At 35.4% G+C, this 20,493-nt stretch overlaps 1 protein-coding gene across 11 annotated transcripts in view; it reads right to left on the reverse strand.

The window, feature by feature from the left end:
* NBEA (neurobeachin) overlaps positions 1–20,493 on the reverse strand; it is a 467,529-nt gene that overhangs the window by 200,638 nt on the left and 246,398 nt on the right. For all 11 annotated transcript variants that reach the window (XM_042014378.1, XM_042014387.1, XM_042014386.1 and 8 more), the window contains one exon: positions 19,857–20,023. In XM_042014378.1, the coding sequence (XP_041870312.1) occupies positions 19,857–20,023 (167 nt within the window). The remainder of the gene's footprint in view (positions 1–19,856; positions 20,024–20,493) is intronic.

The following is a 20,493-nucleotide window of genomic DNA, read 5'->3' on the forward strand; positions in this document are numbered from 1 at the left end:
AAGGAGGGTGGGTGGGAATGAGACAGAAACAAGTACATGTGTGTATCATTCTCTTCTCTCTGACTATTACACAAAGAAAAATAGCTCCAGCTGGAAGGATTAACAGAGACCCACTCCAGAATAAGCTACAGCCTGCTAGGGGAGCCTCCAGGAAGGTGAAAAAAGCCATTTTGGAGCCCTAAAGCTAAAGAACAGAGACATAACTGAGAAGGCTATGATAGTGATCTTTAATATTATAAATGGCACCAGGATGGTGAGTTGACACCAAGGACTCACTATTTCTCACCATAAAAGACCTAGAGAGAACATAGAGTTATCAAACAACAAGTTCAAAACAAATGATGGTGTGTTTTGTGTGAATTTCTCACACAACGTACTGAAGAGTATGGGGTATAGGGTACTCAATGCTATGTGATATTGTGGTCAGCAGAAGTTTAAATGAGTTCTTAAAAGGATAAGACATTTCCTTTCACAGACGGGAAAAAACCCACCAGAAGTTATTAAACTCAAGGATATCACCTCTGGCTCAGGAAGTCCCTGAGCTACAATTTGCTGAAAGCTGGGAGGATATGCTGGGGGAGTATCATGGTAAAGTCACCTGGGGAAATACTACACTCCTCCCCAGGCCTCCTCTGCTGGCAGCTGACAAATATTGGAGTAGCAGACTTGTAATCCTATTCTTGCAGTTTGCTGTTATATGGTTTTTCACTGTTATTTGGGGCTGATTGCCCACTGCCACTACACAGCCCCATGTCAACTAGTTGGAGTCAATTGACTTTCTTTCCCAGGTTAACAGCAGTACTAAGTAACTCGTGCCATTGCTCAGTTAACAAGCGTAGGACGGAACATTTTCAGCAGGAGGATTTAGGCTGTGTAATTATTCTTTAGTAAAAGGTTTCATACAAAGGATAAAAAATACTTACACATACTATAAAATTCATAGGTCTTGAAATTTAAGCTAGCTTCTAATATAAAATTCCCTAAGCTTATGAGCTTTTAATTTTTTCCGATGTCATCTAGTTCTTACATTCACAACCAGGTTACAAGTAGTACTCTGTAACATTTGAATAAGCTGACTGTTTTATAATCTTAACAATTATTCTTTTTGAGTAAGTTCAGTAAACACAACTGTATGCTGTTAAGCAAGGGAAATTGATATACACATGAAAGAAATTCACCAGGTTTCATCAATATTATGGTATTTTGCTAGTATAAAAGAGAAATCAACCTACCTGCATTCAAATGATATAATAGAGAATACGCAATTTCTTTTACATATTTTTTGATTAAAAATATCCCTTTTTGTTGCCATTCTTTAAATGGAGATATGAATAAAGTTATAAAGCAGCTGCGTCCGACAGTACACTTTCTATGATATGTATAGTGTAAGAACATTTTGGAAGGAATGTCTTTAACAACTAAACTCCATGGGATTAGACTGCAACGAAAATATTACAAGTAAAATACCTTCAGAATTTGAAAAATGACTTCTTTAGTATGCAACTGAAAATTGTGAAACAAAAAGAAATGTGAAGTTAAACAAAAGGAAAAAATTAGTATGCTTAAGGCAGCAGTTGATCAATTTAAAAACCACCACTTTATCTGTTCTCTTTTCCTTTGCACAATCCAATAAACTGCCATTATATTCCTTTTAAATGGTTCCATTACAAGGATTCTATAACAACAGACTAATCTCTTGATAATTATAATAAATGCCTGTAATCAAAGCAGGAACCACTTAAAATAAGGAGAAAGGCTGTTTTCCATCAAACTCATTGTAGTTCTGTGACCTTTGAAGCATTAAGCTACATCATACGCTGCCACCTCTAACTGCAGCATAGTTTTCCTACCAATCTTGCTCAAATAAAAATAAAAAGGACACAAGATCAATGGAAATGTGGATTGACACATGGTAAGAGTTCTTACTTTCCAGCTCTGAGCCTTGTAGAACATAAAAACATCAATTCTCAAGATTCCAAAGGCTCAAAGCTGGCAGGATTCAGCCAGCAGCTCTTTCACGGGCTTCCCTTCAGGAGGGAAAGGGGGAAGGATCAGACTGGTATTTTAGAAGATTGTGCTGTGGCAATGTGAGCTGTGTATCAATACTAATGCTTAAGGAAGTATTACTTTTCAGAAAGAAAGGACATTTTATCACAAAACTCGATATTGTATTCACATGAACAAACAATGTTTTCCAGAGATCATTTAAGAAACTGAAGGCTGATAAAATTACGGGAAATGACTATATATGATCAGAATGGCTTTCATCTGCATTTTGTTAGACCCAGCATTGATTTCACTTTTCAGCTGTGAACAGCAAGAGGCCAGCTGTGGCCAAGGGAGAGAGCAAGCAATGAACCAGGGTCACAACAGAGGCTGAGTTGTCAGAAAATTTAACACTTTTAACGACTAAATCTCACCAAAAAAATCTTCAAGTTACAACCACTTGAAAATTATATCCAGAGGGTCCCACAAACTGTCAGAGAATAGAAGATTTAATTTATGACAAAGTAAAACCTTTGAACTCTAGTTATGTGAATAAACAGCATTATAAGGGGAAAACAAACAAAGCAAGGAAAATATAAGAGACATTGCCTTCAAGGCAGAAACAACTACATTTTACTTCCTATTCCCAGATGTGTTAAGGGGAAATTTATGACAGCATACTGAAAAGCAAGATTCCCATTGTGAAATCCTTCACATTTATTTAACTAAGCACAATCATTGAAAATGACCTTTATCCAAACCCTTCACAGCTGTCTTAAAATGATCTAAAACTATTGCCAGATTTTCTTTAACTAACATTACTTAACAAAAAGTCATTACCCCAGGGCCATATTACACTACTGGCAAGTAAACACAAATCCGTTTTAAACAACATGATACAAAGTTTTAATGAAATATTGATAACAAATTGAAAACTCCCCATTAAAAAGGTGCCAAACAATACAAATCATCTTAGTTTTCTGTTCTAGCAATAAATATTATTTCCCTATTTCTGATAACGTATTCATCACCTATTAGACATACATATAAAGAGAAATATGGCTACTGCTTTAAAAAAGTCTTACATTTAAAACTGTTATTAAACGAGGTGTCAAAATTATTTTTAAATGAAACTGTTCTAGCAGCATATAGTGGAAAAATATCATCATCTGTTCTCCAAAGACAGCATGTCCAGAGTGTACATTACTCTATAAAATTAAAGGGCTACTGACAATAAATTCATATGGCAGTTTTCATTGCAGTACACTAATAATTTAACAGTGCATTAATAACATTTGGTTCCAAGACTTAAAAAGCACTGTGTCAAAATGAGGAACACCTTAATATTTCTTTTTTTTTTTTTTTTTTCCCATGAATACTAAACATTAAGATTAAAAGATTGTTGCAAGAGCTGGCCTCCTGCAGGTCCAGGTCAACTGACAGGGATTAGGTAAAAAAAAAAATTAATCATACTTGTGGATTCAGAACAGAGCAGCTTAGTTTTTAAAATAGTAGTATAGAGCCACATTAAATGTGGGCACATACTGTGGGAAGGGGAGGAGAGGTCTGTATTAAGGGGCTGGTTAGTTCAGTAAATCATGGCTTTAAGATAAAGATGATTACGGTCGTTCCTTGGTGTGAGAGGAGAAGGGTACAGGAGGTTCATTTCACCACCAAGTAATTATGCTGACCCAGAGTGTTACCATTTATCATGGCTGAAAGATGACACTCACTGTTAGCCAAGGGAAACTGCTAGTCAAATGCTTCCATCTAGATCAATACACACCATATTTTTCTACAGCCAAAAGTAATTATACAACAGCAAACTTCACAATCAATACCCACTCGAGATAACTTATACTCTGCTGTACAGACATGAAGGTATGGCACTGTTAACTGCCACTGAAGACTACTGCATGTGACCCAAATTAAAGGGTTTCCCCCAACCATTACAAAGGATTTTGCTATTTTCTGAGAAAATCTGTATCCTGTTTTCTCTGTCATTAGAAACAAAGAACATCCATGCACGTTTAAAGACCTGCAGCTGAAACTGATGTTCGTGTTATCATTGCATAAAGTCTCACTTAACACAAAATAAAAAAGAAAATCAGTCAATTAAAGAAAAATCAATCTTCCTAACCATTGAAAGCTGAAATAGTTTCTGAGGCTTTAGTTTCTAAAAGCTGCCGTTGAAGACCTGACCTTTGTGGACTTAAGAGATCAGAAAAAGGAGAAACGTATATACCTGAAGTATTAAATCAATATCATTTTCAGTATTAAACACATAAACATATTTATATTTGCTTACACAGAGGTGCACACATAGCATTACCATCAAGCCAGCTAGTACACAAAACTAGGCTTTAATAGTTTAGATTTTATTTCAAAATATATCAATAAGTCCGTTTTGACAACTGGTTTCAAAAAGGCAGAGCTTAGTCTTATAAACCAATCTAACACATCAAGAAAGGTTAGAGGGAAGAAAAAAATCACTACTTCAGTAAAAAAAAAAAAATTTGACATCCAATTTTCAAGCTGATTTATCAGTGGAAAGCTAAAATTGATAGTTTGCCATTACTGGATAGCAGGCTGTCTAAGAAAGCTGTTACAAAGCCTTTCATTTTGATTTAGCCGCATGGATCAATACAAACCTATACTGTTTCAATTTTACAAATATTGATTTTCTGATATAACCTCTGCAGGAGAACATTCATCACCTGCCATACTAAAAAATATTGAAATTTATTTTGTAAACTTTGATTCTCAGCAAAATATAGCATTCTACTGAGTGAAGTGAAATCTATTTTTCCAGATAACAGCTAATCACTGCTAAAATGTATTTCGAGTAATATACTTCTGCCTTTCCATTTCAGACTCTAACACTGTCGATCCTTTAACTGGATTCATATCAAAGATGATAATAAAATTTCCCTTTGTTTTCTCATCAAGTATCTTGAGATTCCTTGCAGTTTTAATGGCTAGAAAAAAATAGAACTTCGACTTAAAATATTCACTGTTTTCCTTCTCAAATCTAGAAACACTCAATGCTTCAGGAGGATGATTTTTTTTTTTAAGATACCAAAGAAAAAAAATTCTCTAAGCAGAAACAGATATTTAATGAAACAAAGATCTTTATCCTGTATACACAACAATACTATTTTCACAGGCTGTTCTAATCTGCATATTGTGCTAAAAGCTCTGCTATTCCTCAGCTTTCAAAACATACTATTTTTTATATGTTATTTGCTCGTGTATTGGTATTGATTTTTATGCCAGCTCTTTCAAACTGATATAAATACTGAATTCATTAAAAAAAAAAGTTTATAAGACAATTCTAATTATACAGCTTCTCTTGTTCCAAACTGTTTCATCAATCACAAGTAACTTATTCAATTAAAAAAAAAAAAAGTTTGAACTGATCACTTACTTTCTTTATTCCCTTTTTTCCTAATCCTGAAAAGCCCCCTTATTAGCTACTTAAGACATTTCTGAGTGCCACATTGCTGGCACTGGTAAATACAGATACACTATCCAGCCAGGGCAGCAATACAGAGAAGACACTGAACAGGTTTGAGGAGGAAATACACCCTGGATACACCCTTAAAAGTTTAAGAATTTTCTCAGTAGTACATGAAAAATAAATGAGAAAACCCATAATCCTATGTTGGAAGGATACAGTCCTGGGACAAGATTTAGGCAAGACCTAACTGAGGGTTTAGTAAGTGCACGTTCAGAACTTGGGCTGGTAACACCATGCCATTCAGATCACTGCTTATTAAACAGAACTGAAAAAATTCCAAAATTATTAACTTAGAAACTAAGTGAAATTCCTGAAAAGCAATATTTTCATAATGTAAATATAATAAATTCTAAAATTCTTATTTAATGTCATGAAACCAGGGTAGAATTTCTTTGTAGACTTAAGGCTCAATATGGATAGTGTGTACATTTATGTAATAAAAAATGTTATTATTTTTAGCATTTGGATACTAAATTCATCTTCCCACATGTACCTGAAATCAAATAATAGCAGACATCAAAACACATGAATTTAAAAAAAAAGAAAATTAGTATTTCAAAAATTCTGTAAGACAGAGAGCTGGGAGAGAAAACCACAGGAAAGAATCAGAATCATTCAACTGAATATAGAAGTAAGAAGCTCACTAGACAAATCAGATGTGCCTTTTCATCCTGTTCCAAAAATGCCAGAAACAGATCTTAAGAGCAATGGTAATGGCTTATGCAGCTAGAATGGATTCTGTAGGAGCCATCACACAAATCCTGTTATTATGCTGATGCTGGTTCATATGATGATGATGATTTAAGCATCAAAACAGTGAACACAGTGAATCTGAGGCATAGAAAAACCTAAAGAGCTACATGACTAAAGCAGGTTTAAAAATAAAGCGAAACAGCACTGAATACTTAAGACCATTCTCTTAATAGAAAAGATATTTATTAAGCTATACTTTTATTGCTCTTTCTTCCATCAACAGATTTCAGATCACTTTGTTAGCAGTATACCACAATTCACATGTTACAGATGGGGAAAACAAGGCAGATAGATAAAGACTGATATGATTTATTCAGTGTTGAGATGTCACCTCACTAACACCACTAAGACTATAACTTCATTATTTAGGGCATAAAGTGACTGCTTTCCCATATGAACTGTTCTGTGAATTCTGGAGGGGAGAGTAGGTGGAATTGTTGGTGTATCTTGGTTGGAAGAACCATGAATTGCTGCTCTGGTTTGTTATTGACACTTATGAAATCCACTATTCCTATAAATGTGTATATTTTCAACAAATATTTAAAATAATACAAGAAATTTGAATAACCACAATTCCAATCTCCACAGTTACTCAGTTTTTTAAAAATCTAGCATTTTCAAAATTGTTGAATAATATGAATCATGTTTATGATGTAACAAAAATTTATCTTGGTGCAAAATAATATTTAATACTGTCCCTCCTACTGTCCATTTCCTCCTCCTAGGGGAAGAAATGAAATTAAACAGTTTTGTTTACTTTTGTTTTTAGAGAAAAAGTAGGGCTTTCTTCATGTCTGGGGTTTTTTTTGTGGGTTTTTTTTTTTGGTTGTTGTTTTGTTTTGTTTTTGAGGGGGTTTATTTTGAGGTTTGTTTTTTATTTATTTAATGAATAAATAAAGAAAAAACTGAGAAGTAAAATATCTCATTGACACTTGGGCTACCATCATCTAACAATAGCAACAAATAAGTAAAAATACAGCATTTATAGTGAATGTGCTTAAAGATCCTTTCCTCTGTTAAGGCTTTTCTGTATCTAACAGTATTCAGTACAATAAGAAAATGACCTTCTAAAAAGTAATGACGGTGATTTTCCATATAATGGCTGTAGCATGCAAATATACGCAGCCATGTAAAAGAACAAAAATCAGGCAGCAACTTTGCAATGCTTAAGGGCTTCATATTTTACAGCACCAGCATTAATGGAAAAGTTAATGTTGCATTGAATAACAGTGAGCTGCTCAGCTGCTGCTACTGCTGCAGAACATTTAGATCATGGAAATAACACATCATTTTTTCGCCCCTATTGCTTTCCTGACCCACAGATAAACAACTCTCACCGACCCTCAAAATCCCATGCAAAATATTCCTGCATCACCCAGGAATTCTTAAGAAATATGCCCAAGCATATAATTTCTAAGACTGAAAATGCAAATAAATAATTACACCACAAAACTAAAAATAATTAAGCATCAGTGCTGAAGAAAATCTCAAAGACTATACCCCGTAACTTAATTCATACTATGGGACAAATGCATGCATGACCACAGTCACTTAATGCAGAACACAAATGAAACAGAATTTTTCAGTACTTCTACATCTTAATTCTTGATTTCAATACATGAAATATCCAGATAAAATAGACATTTTACATTCCCTTTCTCCCCCTATATACTAGAGAGCATAAACTGCTGAATGCACTCAGTAAAGCATCATTTGAAAACATTTCAGTGATCCAAGTCTACAGGAAAGTTTTGGAAGGTAAGAAACACCTAGATACTGTAAATGGAGGCACACAATTGGCTCTAAATTGAGTTGCATTATGTTTAGGCAGAAAATGGAGGAAGGGTCCTCAGACCTCGCGCCTATAAATCCTGCAACCCATGTTCCCCCTTCATTATTGCTGAATGGTTTAAAAAGAAAAAGAAAGTAAGTTGTTTTGTAAATATAGAGTAAACCTTGGAATATACCAGCAATCTTTCCCTCCTTCAGACAAAGACCCCAAGGGCTCTTCTCATCTTGATTCAGATGTAAAATGTGAAGACATATCAGAACTTAGAAGGCAACTAGTCCTTCCTGGTATTCCCAAAAATTCTTCCAGCTCATAAAGGACTTCTAACTTTATGTTTCTGCACTGATGTTGGATTAGTAAATTTTTTTAAAAAATTTTGTTTCTGATTGCCTTTTTTTACCATCAGAAGGAAAACAAAGTGAATAGTGGTGAACACAGCCACAGAAAGTGAGAGGATTCACCCCTTTCTTGTCTGTTCTCAAAACAGTGAAAAATGTGCTACTATATTGAAATAATGCTACTATATTGAAATTCAGCTCAAAAAGTTGTACAACTGCTTGGCTGATATTTTACAGTTTCACTATTGATTGCAGACATGATAATAAAGCTGGGGAGGAAGGACCACTGCTTACAGAGCTTTCCTATTTTCTGTCAGATCAAACACCAGAGGATCTACAAAGTGACTCTTCAGTCACACCTACAGCTATTTCTCAGTCAGAGAGTATTTTTTAGGTAGTACGAAAATCTTCCTTTCCCTACGTTAATTCATCTGTTGTCCAAGTGCCTGTAATATGTGGAGCAGATATCATCATTCAGTTATGTGCATGCCAATTACATAATTCACTGACCTACCTTTATGCATCTCTAACGTCAGGGATGATATTAGCTATGAATTTCTAATAGGGTTGAGAGAGTACCAGTAGAAGGTAAATATCTTGCCTTTACAACTGCTAATGTGGATGAATATAGGCATAAACCAACAAAAATTTCGGACTATTGGAGACAACGGAGAACCTGAGATGTCACTAGCCAGGACAATTTACCCTAAAGAAAAACCTACTTTCTATGCAATAAATAATTTTCCTTTTTTTAAAGGATAATTGGTAAGATTTTTCTAACACTATTGAATTATTCATAAATTCCAATCTATTTTTTATACTAATTTTAATATTTCAGTTTTATTTAACAAGGCTTCAAAACTTTATAACACCTGTTTTGTTAAAATGTAACAGACCATATAATTTTTTCATTGAGGACATTTTCAGAGAAATTGGCATTCCACACAAATTTCCAATCAGGTTTTTTCTAAATTTTTAATTCCAAGACTCAAAAATGAAAGGTAGTGTATACTTGGGGAATAATTAAACAGTTTGTCTGTCTGGATCCTCTAAAAGTATACAAACTGAGATTTTTACTAAATCATCAAATGATGATCTCATATGAAATTACTATTATGAAAGAAACTATTTTTTCTTATTCAACCTTGTCTGGCATTTAGCCAAAAAATGTGGGGTAACTTTTTATTTTCTCTCATTCTTCTCACTGGCTCTTAATTGAGATTAAATCATAAAGGATAGTAGAGTCCATTTTAGTTTGGGAGATACATATTAAAACCTGCTTCTGGCTTCTCATCTTTTTTGACAGGTTTCACTCACTTAATTTTCATAATTTTTAGCTCAACAGTTCAGTATGAAACTTTACCACTGAAAATACTGTCTGAAGTTCACTAAATAAATTTCCTCTACTATTAAGCTGTCATCAGCTTTGAAAACTTCACGTTTTATTCAAGAATGTAGAAGAGGTTAGGGCAATATTCAGTGTAAAAGACCACTATATGTTTAAAAATAATGCATTGTTACCTAATAGAAATTGGAACCTTTAATGTCTAGACATTAAGAAAAATGAAAGTGAACATTTTTTAATACCAAAACAACATTTCCACTCACTATGAGGCAAATATATCATGCTTTACTTTCCTCCATGTTTTCACATAGCACAAGATATATTATGCATAAAAATTGTCACACCTTTATGGCAAAGTGTCCCAAAGGCTTCAGTAGTTTTTATAAATTGAGCCTAAGAGACATCAAATTTACCTTCCTCTTTATGTACATTTTTATTGCTTCCTACCATAAGTGCAAACATAGCTTCTAGTAAATCACCTAAAGAAATCTCTTCCACATGAATATTTCTTAGATTCAGATTGGGACTGTAACAAAACCAAAAGCATCTCCACTCAATAAATATAATTTGATATCAGGAGAAAAGTGAAAAAAAAAAACAACCCAGTGGGAATCTGAAAAATTAGGACACTTTAATTTTAAGAAATAATTTAAATATTAGTCTTTTGGCATTGTGTATACAGACTATTTTTCAAAACAATGGGTAGCGTTCTCAAATTAAACACAGAATATATGTGGTTTATGAATTTTTTGGTGGATTTTCTAATAATCTAGACAATTGGATAATTTGCTACATTATTGGGTTTTTAAATGATTCAGCACTATTGAATGTTTAAGAAATACTTATGGTATAAGAGTATATTCCTGAAGCCAAAACAATCACTGGACTCTGATGTTCATCTGTTTTATTGAACTACCTGCAGGGAGCTTTACGGGCATACGATCATGTCAAGGTCACAGGATTAAGTGAGCAGTGATGACAGTAAACAAGCCTTTTCTGTATATTTTAAAGGGTCTTACTGAGTTACTTAAAATGCCATAAACATAAATAGTCTCCTATCTCTACAACACCTCCATGACAGATGACTTCAAAACGTAACACTCCTGAGCAATGGAGCTTTAAAACATAACCAACAGTCTATATTATTGACAACAGATACCAATATACTGGGGAGCTCAAATACTGGGAGTAACTTGCAACCTGTCATCTTCAGATATATTATGTCTGAAAGTGTACAAGAAATAGATCTACAATATACATCAAAACTCTGTGTGAACAGATATTACTGCTGAAAAAACCCAGAGCTTACAGGTTATGTAAAAATAAAGTTATGAAGAAAAAATAAATCCTATAATAACAAATGTACGAAATCTACATAAGTTATGTAAAATCAGATAATAAAACCAAGCCTACACAGTACTTTCAATACCAACTTGAATGATGTCGTTAGGCTTTAGAATTATACTGTGCATTACCATATCTATCTTATCAACAAGGAATGCGGTATAATCAAGCACAGCAATCTCCTTCAAGTCATGTAACATCTATGACTGACACTGTGTTTTTGAATCATTCAAAGTAAATCTGTGTAAACTTATTTTTTCACTGTTTCAAAAAGTTAAAATTGATCATAAAAACCCCCCCAAGCCAACCAAACCAACCAATCAACCAAAAAAAACCCACAAAAAAATCCAACCAAAACTGATCAGTAGAAAAAGAGACATATGCTGGGAACATTTTTCAGAAATCAGAAATGTGAGTTGTCTAAGGATGATCTTCATAGTTTAGTGTCTGTGAACATACAGACTAGGCTAACAAAATGCATACAGAAACACCAAACCCAAGGAAACAGCCTGCTAAGCTATATTAAGAAAAGAGGGAAGGGACAAGAGTGGTTATGGCCCCTGCATCCAAGGAACCATGCTCCTCCAGTACATCTGAAGACAGGACTTCCTTCTTAAGTGGCACTTGGGAGCAGCAGTTCCATATGTACTTGCCTTTCACTCCCCTTGCAATACTGCAAGATAGGGCTCCAAGAATTGGCTTAGGAAAGCTCTAAAATATTTTGAATGAAGAAGGTGTTCTACCAGAGAGAAGTAAAAATGGGGGCCCCCCCCCCCCCCCGAAATCAACCCTCATGATGATTTCCATCCACTGTGGAAAAAGAGGAGAAAAAGAAACCAAGCAACAGAGCAGACAAGAAAAACAGATCAGTCTATTACATATATTAGCTAATTACACACTGCCATGAGGAAAAAGGAACTAAGAACACAAGAGGTAGGTTTAAAACCACATATAATTAATTTTTAGCAAAGAAAATGATCCAATAATGCACATGCAAATTCAACTATAAATCTCTCAAAGACATGGAAAAGGTTTTCTGAGGTGTTTGCAGAATTCCACTTCATATCCCACAAAGAAAGGGGGATGGAAAGGATGTGATTGGGATGTACCATACTACACCTTCCTCGGTGCCTGAAGATGATTTAATCTTCAGTTCCTTTCCAAACTTTCTTCTCAATTTCTGAAAGTATTTGACAATAGTATCGTTGGACATAAATGATAAATAAAACAATAAATAAATAATGTAAGAAATAAATAATAAATTAAAAAGTACAAAAAATTAAGGCTTTGAGACAAAGGAAATAAAATTGTTCCACTGGGTTTTCATTTCTGGTTAAACTTTGCATTTCTGATGTCTACAACAAGAAATGTCTGTCTCTGGTAGAGAAGTCTACCAATTTTACCAATACCACTGCAGGTTTTTCTCTTAGGAAAAAAAAATTATCTACAGCTTGGCATCTATCTTCTGTAATATATTTGAAGCATCACGTGGGAAAGAACCCTGGATTGTAATGGTACTTAAAAAAGACTTAAAAATTCTCACCCATTTTATGTCAGAAAAGAAAGAATGCATCAAAGAAATTCAATTTCTGAGAAAATACAGCCTTCTTAGAAGCATAAAATTTTCAGAATCTTCAAATCTGTGGCTTTTGTTCCTTTTTATTCTTTGCTTTCTATTATTTTATATGGGGAAGATGGGAAATCCACTGCTGTATTGCACAGGTATTACTACGTAGACATGTGAGGAAAAGTGAGCAAAGTGGTATCCAGCAATGAGAAATTCTTCCCTCGTGGTTTCTACTGAGTTTGTACTTCTTTCTGAATTGGAGGCAGGAAAAGAAGGAGAACAGGTGCTAGGAACATTGTCTAATATCAGCAACTGAGCTCGGTCTGCTGATAACCACTGCAGAGTTTGTTTCAGCTGCAGGAACTAGGAGGAAAACATGAAGGCAGAAGGGACTTTGAAGCCCTACCAAGATACGGAAAATTCAAAATCAAGACTGACTGAATTTGACATTCCTCAGGAAATCCGGGGTTGAAAATTGAAGGAGTCTGAGTGAGTTTTAGATGTCTACTTGACTAAGTAGAGTTTTATCATGTCTACTTGTCCTATCTTTCTGTTTCTTAATCATTCAGCTACAGTTGAAGGCCATAGGGCTGGATGGTCCACAGGTCTTAACCCTTACGGCTCTTCTTGTGACTAGTACCCTGGAAGCTGAATGGCTTCATGTGCATGCACATGCTAAATCCATGGCTAGACTTAAGGAGGACCAGAACTCCCACTCAGTTTGCTAAAGGGGGCCTTCATCTTTGTATATGTATAGTCCTGCAATAAATATATATATGGCAAATTGACAGTATGAAATTTGGATTTGTATTCTGATTACTGTTCCAGTTAAAGAAACTTGACATCTAAGGATCTCTTGTCCCTAAGTCTCAAATAAAACCAAAATTTACGAGGCTTTGCTCTTTTTTTTTTCCATGAACAAAAGGGGAACCCCAAATTTAGGCAGAAACAGAGAACATATTGAAGTAGAGCGGAAAAAACCAGGGTAAAGAAGGAAGACTTCCGTCTTTATAATGAAATTAAATGTGCTGTACTTCCTAGAGATAAACAAGTCTCTCTGTAGAGTTGAACAAGTCTTTCTTGAGCACCACTTATTTCTCAACATTTGAAAACACTACCTCTTTCCAAAAAAAATATTTTCTTATGAGGTTCTTCCAGCTGTGGGAAAAAATCCATAGAACAGCGCCACAGTTCAAAGCAACCTTGCACAAATACAGAACTGAATAAATCCCACATAAGCAAATTGTGGAGTTGCTTGTACAGCTCATCTCTGGTTATACAACACTCCTTTCTTGGCAGGTATCTCTATGCTGTAAATACTACCCTACAACTATTATTAGAAAAGGATACAGAATTCTCCCATCCCCCTTTTTCCGTCATGCTTGTCAAAATCCTCAGCTCCTTCAAACAGTCTCTGCCTTCCACCAACAGTGGTTAGCAGTCAAGGAGGAAGGAAGGCAGAGGGTATGCAATGAGTGGAGCAGCCATGCAGTTGAAAGCATAGTAAGAAATTTAAAAAGTTGATTGAAACGTAAAATACTACATTAGAGCAATCAGATTAACAAAATCATCTCACTCATGTTCAAATCCTGCTATAGATGGATAACTAATACTGGACTGAAAATATGTTGCTGAAACATTTGCTGATCTCAAGGTCTCTCAAGTAGTGCAGTAAAGTAAAAACAACAGAAGACAGACAAATATTTTCTTAATGTTTTATTGTGATGAAATCATCTCAAAACTAAATATTTGGAACTTGTAACAGGATAGCTAATAAGCTAAAAAGTGTGCAGTTCTATCAGACCAATTTTGAAGAATATATTCTGCCAAAAAAACAATTTCCAGCAATTCCAGCTACAGAAAAGTCATAGTTCTTACAGAGTATGTGGAAAAAATGCAGAACCTTAAGAGGCCCTCTAAGAAAGGGCATGTCAAACACGCTTCTGGATCCAGTAGACAGGATCTGGTCCTACATCTTTTCCACTGTTCTAAAGCTCCCTTTGTAATTTATGCCTAGCCGTTAAAATGAGCCAGAAATGAATGAATAGCTAAACCAGATTAAGCTGATTTGCAGTGGTGGTTAGAATAGGTTCTGTGCCTCTCTGAATTTCCTAAGACAGCAGCTAGTACAGAGATAGAGTCAGAGAATGCCAAAGGATGGCTGTAGGGGAAACAACTTTCTAAATTCCTGTGATCTGGTCTCCCTTGCTGTAAACAGTGTTTTTCAGAATCAACTTATTTAACTGCCAACCCCCATGGGCTTGGGAAAGGGAGTTCTCTTTCCGCTCTCATCCCTCTGGCCCCCAGCAGAACCCAAACTCTTCAGAAGCACATGCTGCAGAGAGAGAAAAAACTAGCTGTCTGGCAAGAAACTTTTTATTTCCAGCCTGTCTCCCCAGACGAATTTGGTCTTCACCACAGAATGAGTTTGACAGCTCTGCCCTCCACCATGAATGATTAATTTGTTATGGGTGTCTAGTTTAACCAAAGATGGATTTGAACAGAAAAAGCCCTTGTATACTTGCTATTTGGTATAGCTGCTTTAATGTAGGTGGAACCTCCTTCATTAAATCACAGAAAGCAAGAGAACCAAGTCTCATTTTTAAATGTCATTTTTCTCATTATAGTAGTCCTCCTGTGAATATCAAAACTGATCATGTGAAAATATCTATGACAAGTATTTAATATTTAGATTTTGAAAGCTAATTGGAACTCTGAACTCTTTTTATTGCCCTAAATTGCCTTAAACCTATACAAACTGTAAGGTAGAGATATATATATTCAATATTCTTGAATTAAAGTTTTTGAAAAGTTGAGGTATCTGATAAAACCAAGAAGCTGAAATAAGACAGTAACAGCTTATGGCCCAAAACATAGGCATAAATATGGTTGATAAGGAATTTGAACTGTGTGTACAGAGAAGTTTTAATTTTTTTTTTTTTTTAAAGAGAAAGATGTGTATGGGGAGAGATGCAGATGGGGAGGAAGAGAAGCACCATATGAAGCTGACAGAGAAGGCAGAAGGAAGCATATGTTGTGGCATGAAAACTATAACCCTGAAAAAAACTAAGGGTAAGTGCTGGCTTAAAGAAGCTTGGAACACTAAGATATGAAACACCCTGTTTGATTCTTCCTGATGTTGCATATTCCCTCTGAACAAGTGACAATACATCAAGGAAATAACCAGCTCATCAATTTCTCATCTGAATGGGAAAAACCTGCAGAATTTAAATTTTGGTATAGTGCTGAAATTAAAAAAGGGAAAACAAGTATTTTTAGGGCAAGCTATTATGAAGATACCTAAAAGTGTCAAATTGCCCAAATGCAGGAAACAGAATTAGTTTCATTTAAGGGCACGAACAGGATTTGTAACAAACTAATGGGATTTATTTAGAAATCTATTATGCTTTGTCTGAGATATGTAGATTAAAATAAGATGATTCAGTAAACTTCCATTTTTTGTAGAGGACTTGATGCCCAGACTTGGAAGAAACTGAGAAAAAGAACTTTGGGTTTCACCTTAAGACATAAAGGGGAAACATTTGTGAAAGAGGAAAGAAGCTAACATTGAAAAACAATAAAAATGAAAGTTTTTTCTCAAAACTGTTATTTATCATTTTTAGTCAGAAGGAGATGAAAGAGTAAAGATGTTCTCAGACCAACTCACTGATTGATTAACATATAGACAGGAATTTGCTGTACAGTATTACTGTGTTTGTAGGCATTTATTCAAGTTGTGGAGTAGTTGTCCATAATTAATTTCACCTTCATAAATTAATATCTAATTAGGAAGCTAATTAAAATATGTCACCTATGATTTTATGATATTTTTAGTTAAGCTATGTATATATAACTATAATCTAACTTAGAATTTCAAGTCTTATATGGTATTTTGTTGGCTCATACCATCCAACTTCATTCTTGTTTCTTCAGACATTTTGGGAAGATTTTACGATAATATATTTAAAGTTCCTAATTTACAAATACTGTAGAATGTGAATACATTAGAACGTCAGACCTCTCACTTTTCCTCTCAGTACTAACCTTCTGTGGTTCTTAATAGTCTCTTTGTTTCTTAATGAACAAAGAGTAAGCTTTGTGGCACCTATAGATTAAATAGTAAATGCTGGTTGCTACTTTCTGCAAAGACATTATGCAAAGACACAAAAGCTGAAGAGGCTTAGAAGCTCATTGTGTTGAACTGCAAACACCAGGAAAAAATTTCTTTATAGTTGGGTTGTATTTGACAAAACGAAACCCTAATATTTTGTAACATGAGCATCTATGTTAAAGAACTTGAAAGTTGTTTGTTTATCTTGAGAAAAGATAAACAAAAACATATAGGAAAAGAGGACATGGCCTCAAGTTAGGCCAGGAGAGGTTTAGATTGGATACTGGGAAAAATGTCATCACTAAAAGAGTTGTGAAACATTGGAACAAATTGCCCAGAGAGGTGGTTGAGTCATCACCCCTGGGGGTGTTTAAAAGACACATGGATGTGGCACTTAAGGACATCATTTATTGATGGATTTGGCTGTGTTAGGTTAAGGGTTGGATTCAATGATCTTAGAGCTCCTTTTCTATCTAAATGATCCTATGATTCTATATATATTTGTACTATATGCTGCAACTAACAGTAAATCTGCAGCTGCCACTGTGCAGATAGAGAACGGAAGCTTGAATCTTTGAAGAATCACACTCATGTCTGCCTGAATATTTTCCTACTTATCTATTTTGGAAGCCAAAAGGCATTGCTATTACCCAAGTATTTATTGTGCAGAAGTGATGTCCTGTTTCTTACCCTACCCCCTCTGGGCCAGAGAAGGATCTCCCTAAATTCACCATTTCAATGAAGGGTCTCCAGCTCTCAAGTTGAACAGCAGTGTGCCTTCAGGACTGGGAACATTTTTCCAATAGAAATTATAGAATCACTACAGAAGTGTAGAGGTCTGGAGTGACAACCTGGTTTTTGTGTATTTTTAAAGTAATTCTGTATTCCAGTCAGGCTGTATCTCTCATGGCACAGAGAAGCATGAGTTTATAAAGAGATTGCTAATGCTGTAACTATTTGTCAGGAACTAAAAACAGAGACTTGAGTCCTGTTTTGTCTCATGCCAGCCAAGACCAGAGGTGTGTATGATTTTGGAAGCCATCTCAATTTCCATCATATAAAAAAGTATCAGAGTATCCGTCTAATTAACACCACTTTTTGCATTCTGTGGCTGAGGAGTTCAATGAGACCCCTCTCCATTTTCTACCCTTAAAGCCTTTCAGATCTGCCCACTGAGTTATGTTGGTCCCTAACAAGGCTCAGAGGCTCTTCCACTGGGCATTTCCCTCTCCCTGCTGTCATCCCAGTTCTTCCCATTCACAGTCCACTAGTCCCATGACAGAAGGTGCACTTGTGAGCTGGATCACAAAACTACCATGGCATACATGGCCAAACCTGCAGTGCAAGGCCATTTCCCAGCTGGCTCCTGCAAGTGGGGAATCCCACTTGGAGACCTTTTACTGTCACCATGTCCCTCTTCTCCAGGTTAAGCTGCTGCCTGCAGCTAAAACACAACCAAGCCAACCACTGCACCTAGCACTGCAAGCACCAAAAATGGGAAAGCAGCTCTGCCAGTAACTGAGAAGCAGACAACACTGGGCAAGTTGTGTGACAGGGATAAAATAAGAGTTTCTTTTGGTCAGTGCAAGAAATTTCATAGGTTTGTCACAGGTGTCAAGCTACTTTATGGCCCATCAGAAACTATCATGGACTCAAGAGAAAAAAAGCTGCAGCAAAGGACTGTTGCCATTTAGGATGCCATCAACAGTCCAGGAGATAAAAGTTACTTGGCCCTAAGAAGACAGAGTCACCCGGAAAAGGTAGTGAACAGGAACTGATTTAAGTCTGCAAAGTGCCTGCAGCCATTCACAAAGTCGAGTAACAACATTATTCAAAAATTGTTATTCATTATTCAAAGACATTAAAAGGACTGAAAATTGCATTTATTTTCAGCATGTTCATTTCTCCAGGCACGCAGCTTTAAGCCTCAACTAGACATAACTTGAGCATCCTTTACAAACTAAACCTGTTTTGAATTAACCATATCACAATTTTCTACTTATCATTTTTGTAATTTCCACCAGAACATCTCTGGTGTTAGACAACAGTTTCTGTAAGACTGAATTTCCACAGTTTCTACCATTTTAAAAAATAAATACATCTCCATCATCATCCAGGAGAGAGTGATTTCTTTAGAAGAAACAGGGGTAATGAACATGAAAAATTTCCTTTTTATTTTAAACATGGTATAACTTCAAGAACAAACTAGATAGAATTACAAAAAGAATGAACAGTATATGTGCTAGTTAATAAACCTCACTGCTGACATGTCAAATTTATTAGTTGGCAACTTTTCTAATAGGCTTAAATTCTATGTAGTCAGCATAAATGCAAATATATTTTTTTAAGAATATTTATCTAGAAAAAAGTTTTTGTACTACCCATCTCAACTATGTTTTTTACTGAAAAGGTTTATCAGAGCTAAAATGGAATTTTCTATTCTCTTCGTGATTCAGAGCAGACAAATAGGAATTTAAATGGGAAATCAAGCAGTAAAATTGTGTTTATCTGGGAGCCGGATTTCTTTGATTTCTTTTGTTTGAGTTTTTTCACTCTGAATAAATGATCAAGTGTTTGTGGCTAGAACGCACAAACAAGAGAGAGACTTGGCAGTCTCTGCTTTCACAGACGCGGCACTCGCATGAGAGACCCAGGTTCAAGACCTTGCTCTGAATGAAGGAAAGGAGTAATTTCAGCTCAAGTCCTCCACATGAGGGTCAGCACCTTAGCCACTGGCTATTTTTGTGATCCAGAAGAGCAAGGCTCTTAGTTTTGGCATGATGTATGTACATTTAATTTCACCTCCATGCTGAATAGAATGAACTTTTAAAACCAATACTCAATAGGGCTTTGAATAAAGCTTCAAATACTGTATCAGTTATGTAGAGAAGAAATTACATATTTTAGATATTTTTAAAATTAATTTTTTAATAGGAATACCCTCGTAATTTAGCTGCACTTTGGTTATGTTCAGCTTTGCACAGGCTACACTTAAGTACATTTAAACTCCTAATAAAATCATATTTCAGTTACACAATACCTGCTTCTCTCAAACTTTGAAAGTAATGTTTAAAGCCCCACACTTTTTACATTTGCAGCTTACCTGTGAGAAACAGCTCCCCAGGCACCATGTTTATTTGTTAGTATGTTGAGTATCTTCTGTTTGAGCTGGTTGGCCGTAACATGATCTCGATGCTTAGCAGCACTGATGAGGTGATCACACATCTTCTCCTCCTCTCTCCGGTCAGCCGCATACTGAGCACACTGCGACTGGGAATGAAAGAGCATCCACTTGATTAAAGACAGGCTATTCATGATTGCCTTAAAATTATTATTTATTAAACTCTTTCAATATGAAAACAACTCATTAAAATACTTTTTCAGAAGAATAGGACATGTCATTTGTCCTAGTTTCATCCAGCAGAGGGTTAATTTTTTACAGAAGCTGGAAGGGAGGAATGTTCAAACCCTAATGTTATTTGATGCTATCTCATGTCACTTGCCAGGGGCAGGAGTAAGGAAGACTGTCTCTCTGGTCAGGGAGAAAGTGTGGCAGGCAAAATGGGGTCCAGTCTTGTTTTACTTACTGAGTAAACCACTTCTTTGTCTTACACCTTTTCTTATTAATATTGTTGCTGTTACTGTTCTCTTTCTTATCTCATTGCTGTTTCCAGTAAATTGTTCTTATCTCAACTCGTGATTTTCACCTTTTGTGCCTCCAGTCTCAACTCCACCATGGA

The sequence above is a fragment of the Corvus kubaryi genome, unplaced genomic scaffold, assembly GCF_017639235.1.
Source record: "Corvus kubaryi isolate FWS band 111438036 unplaced genomic scaffold, C.kubaryi_AGA036_p1.0 split1-65, whole genome shotgun sequence".
NCBI classification, from domain to species: Eukaryota; Metazoa; Chordata; class Aves; order Passeriformes; family Corvidae; genus Corvus; species Corvus kubaryi.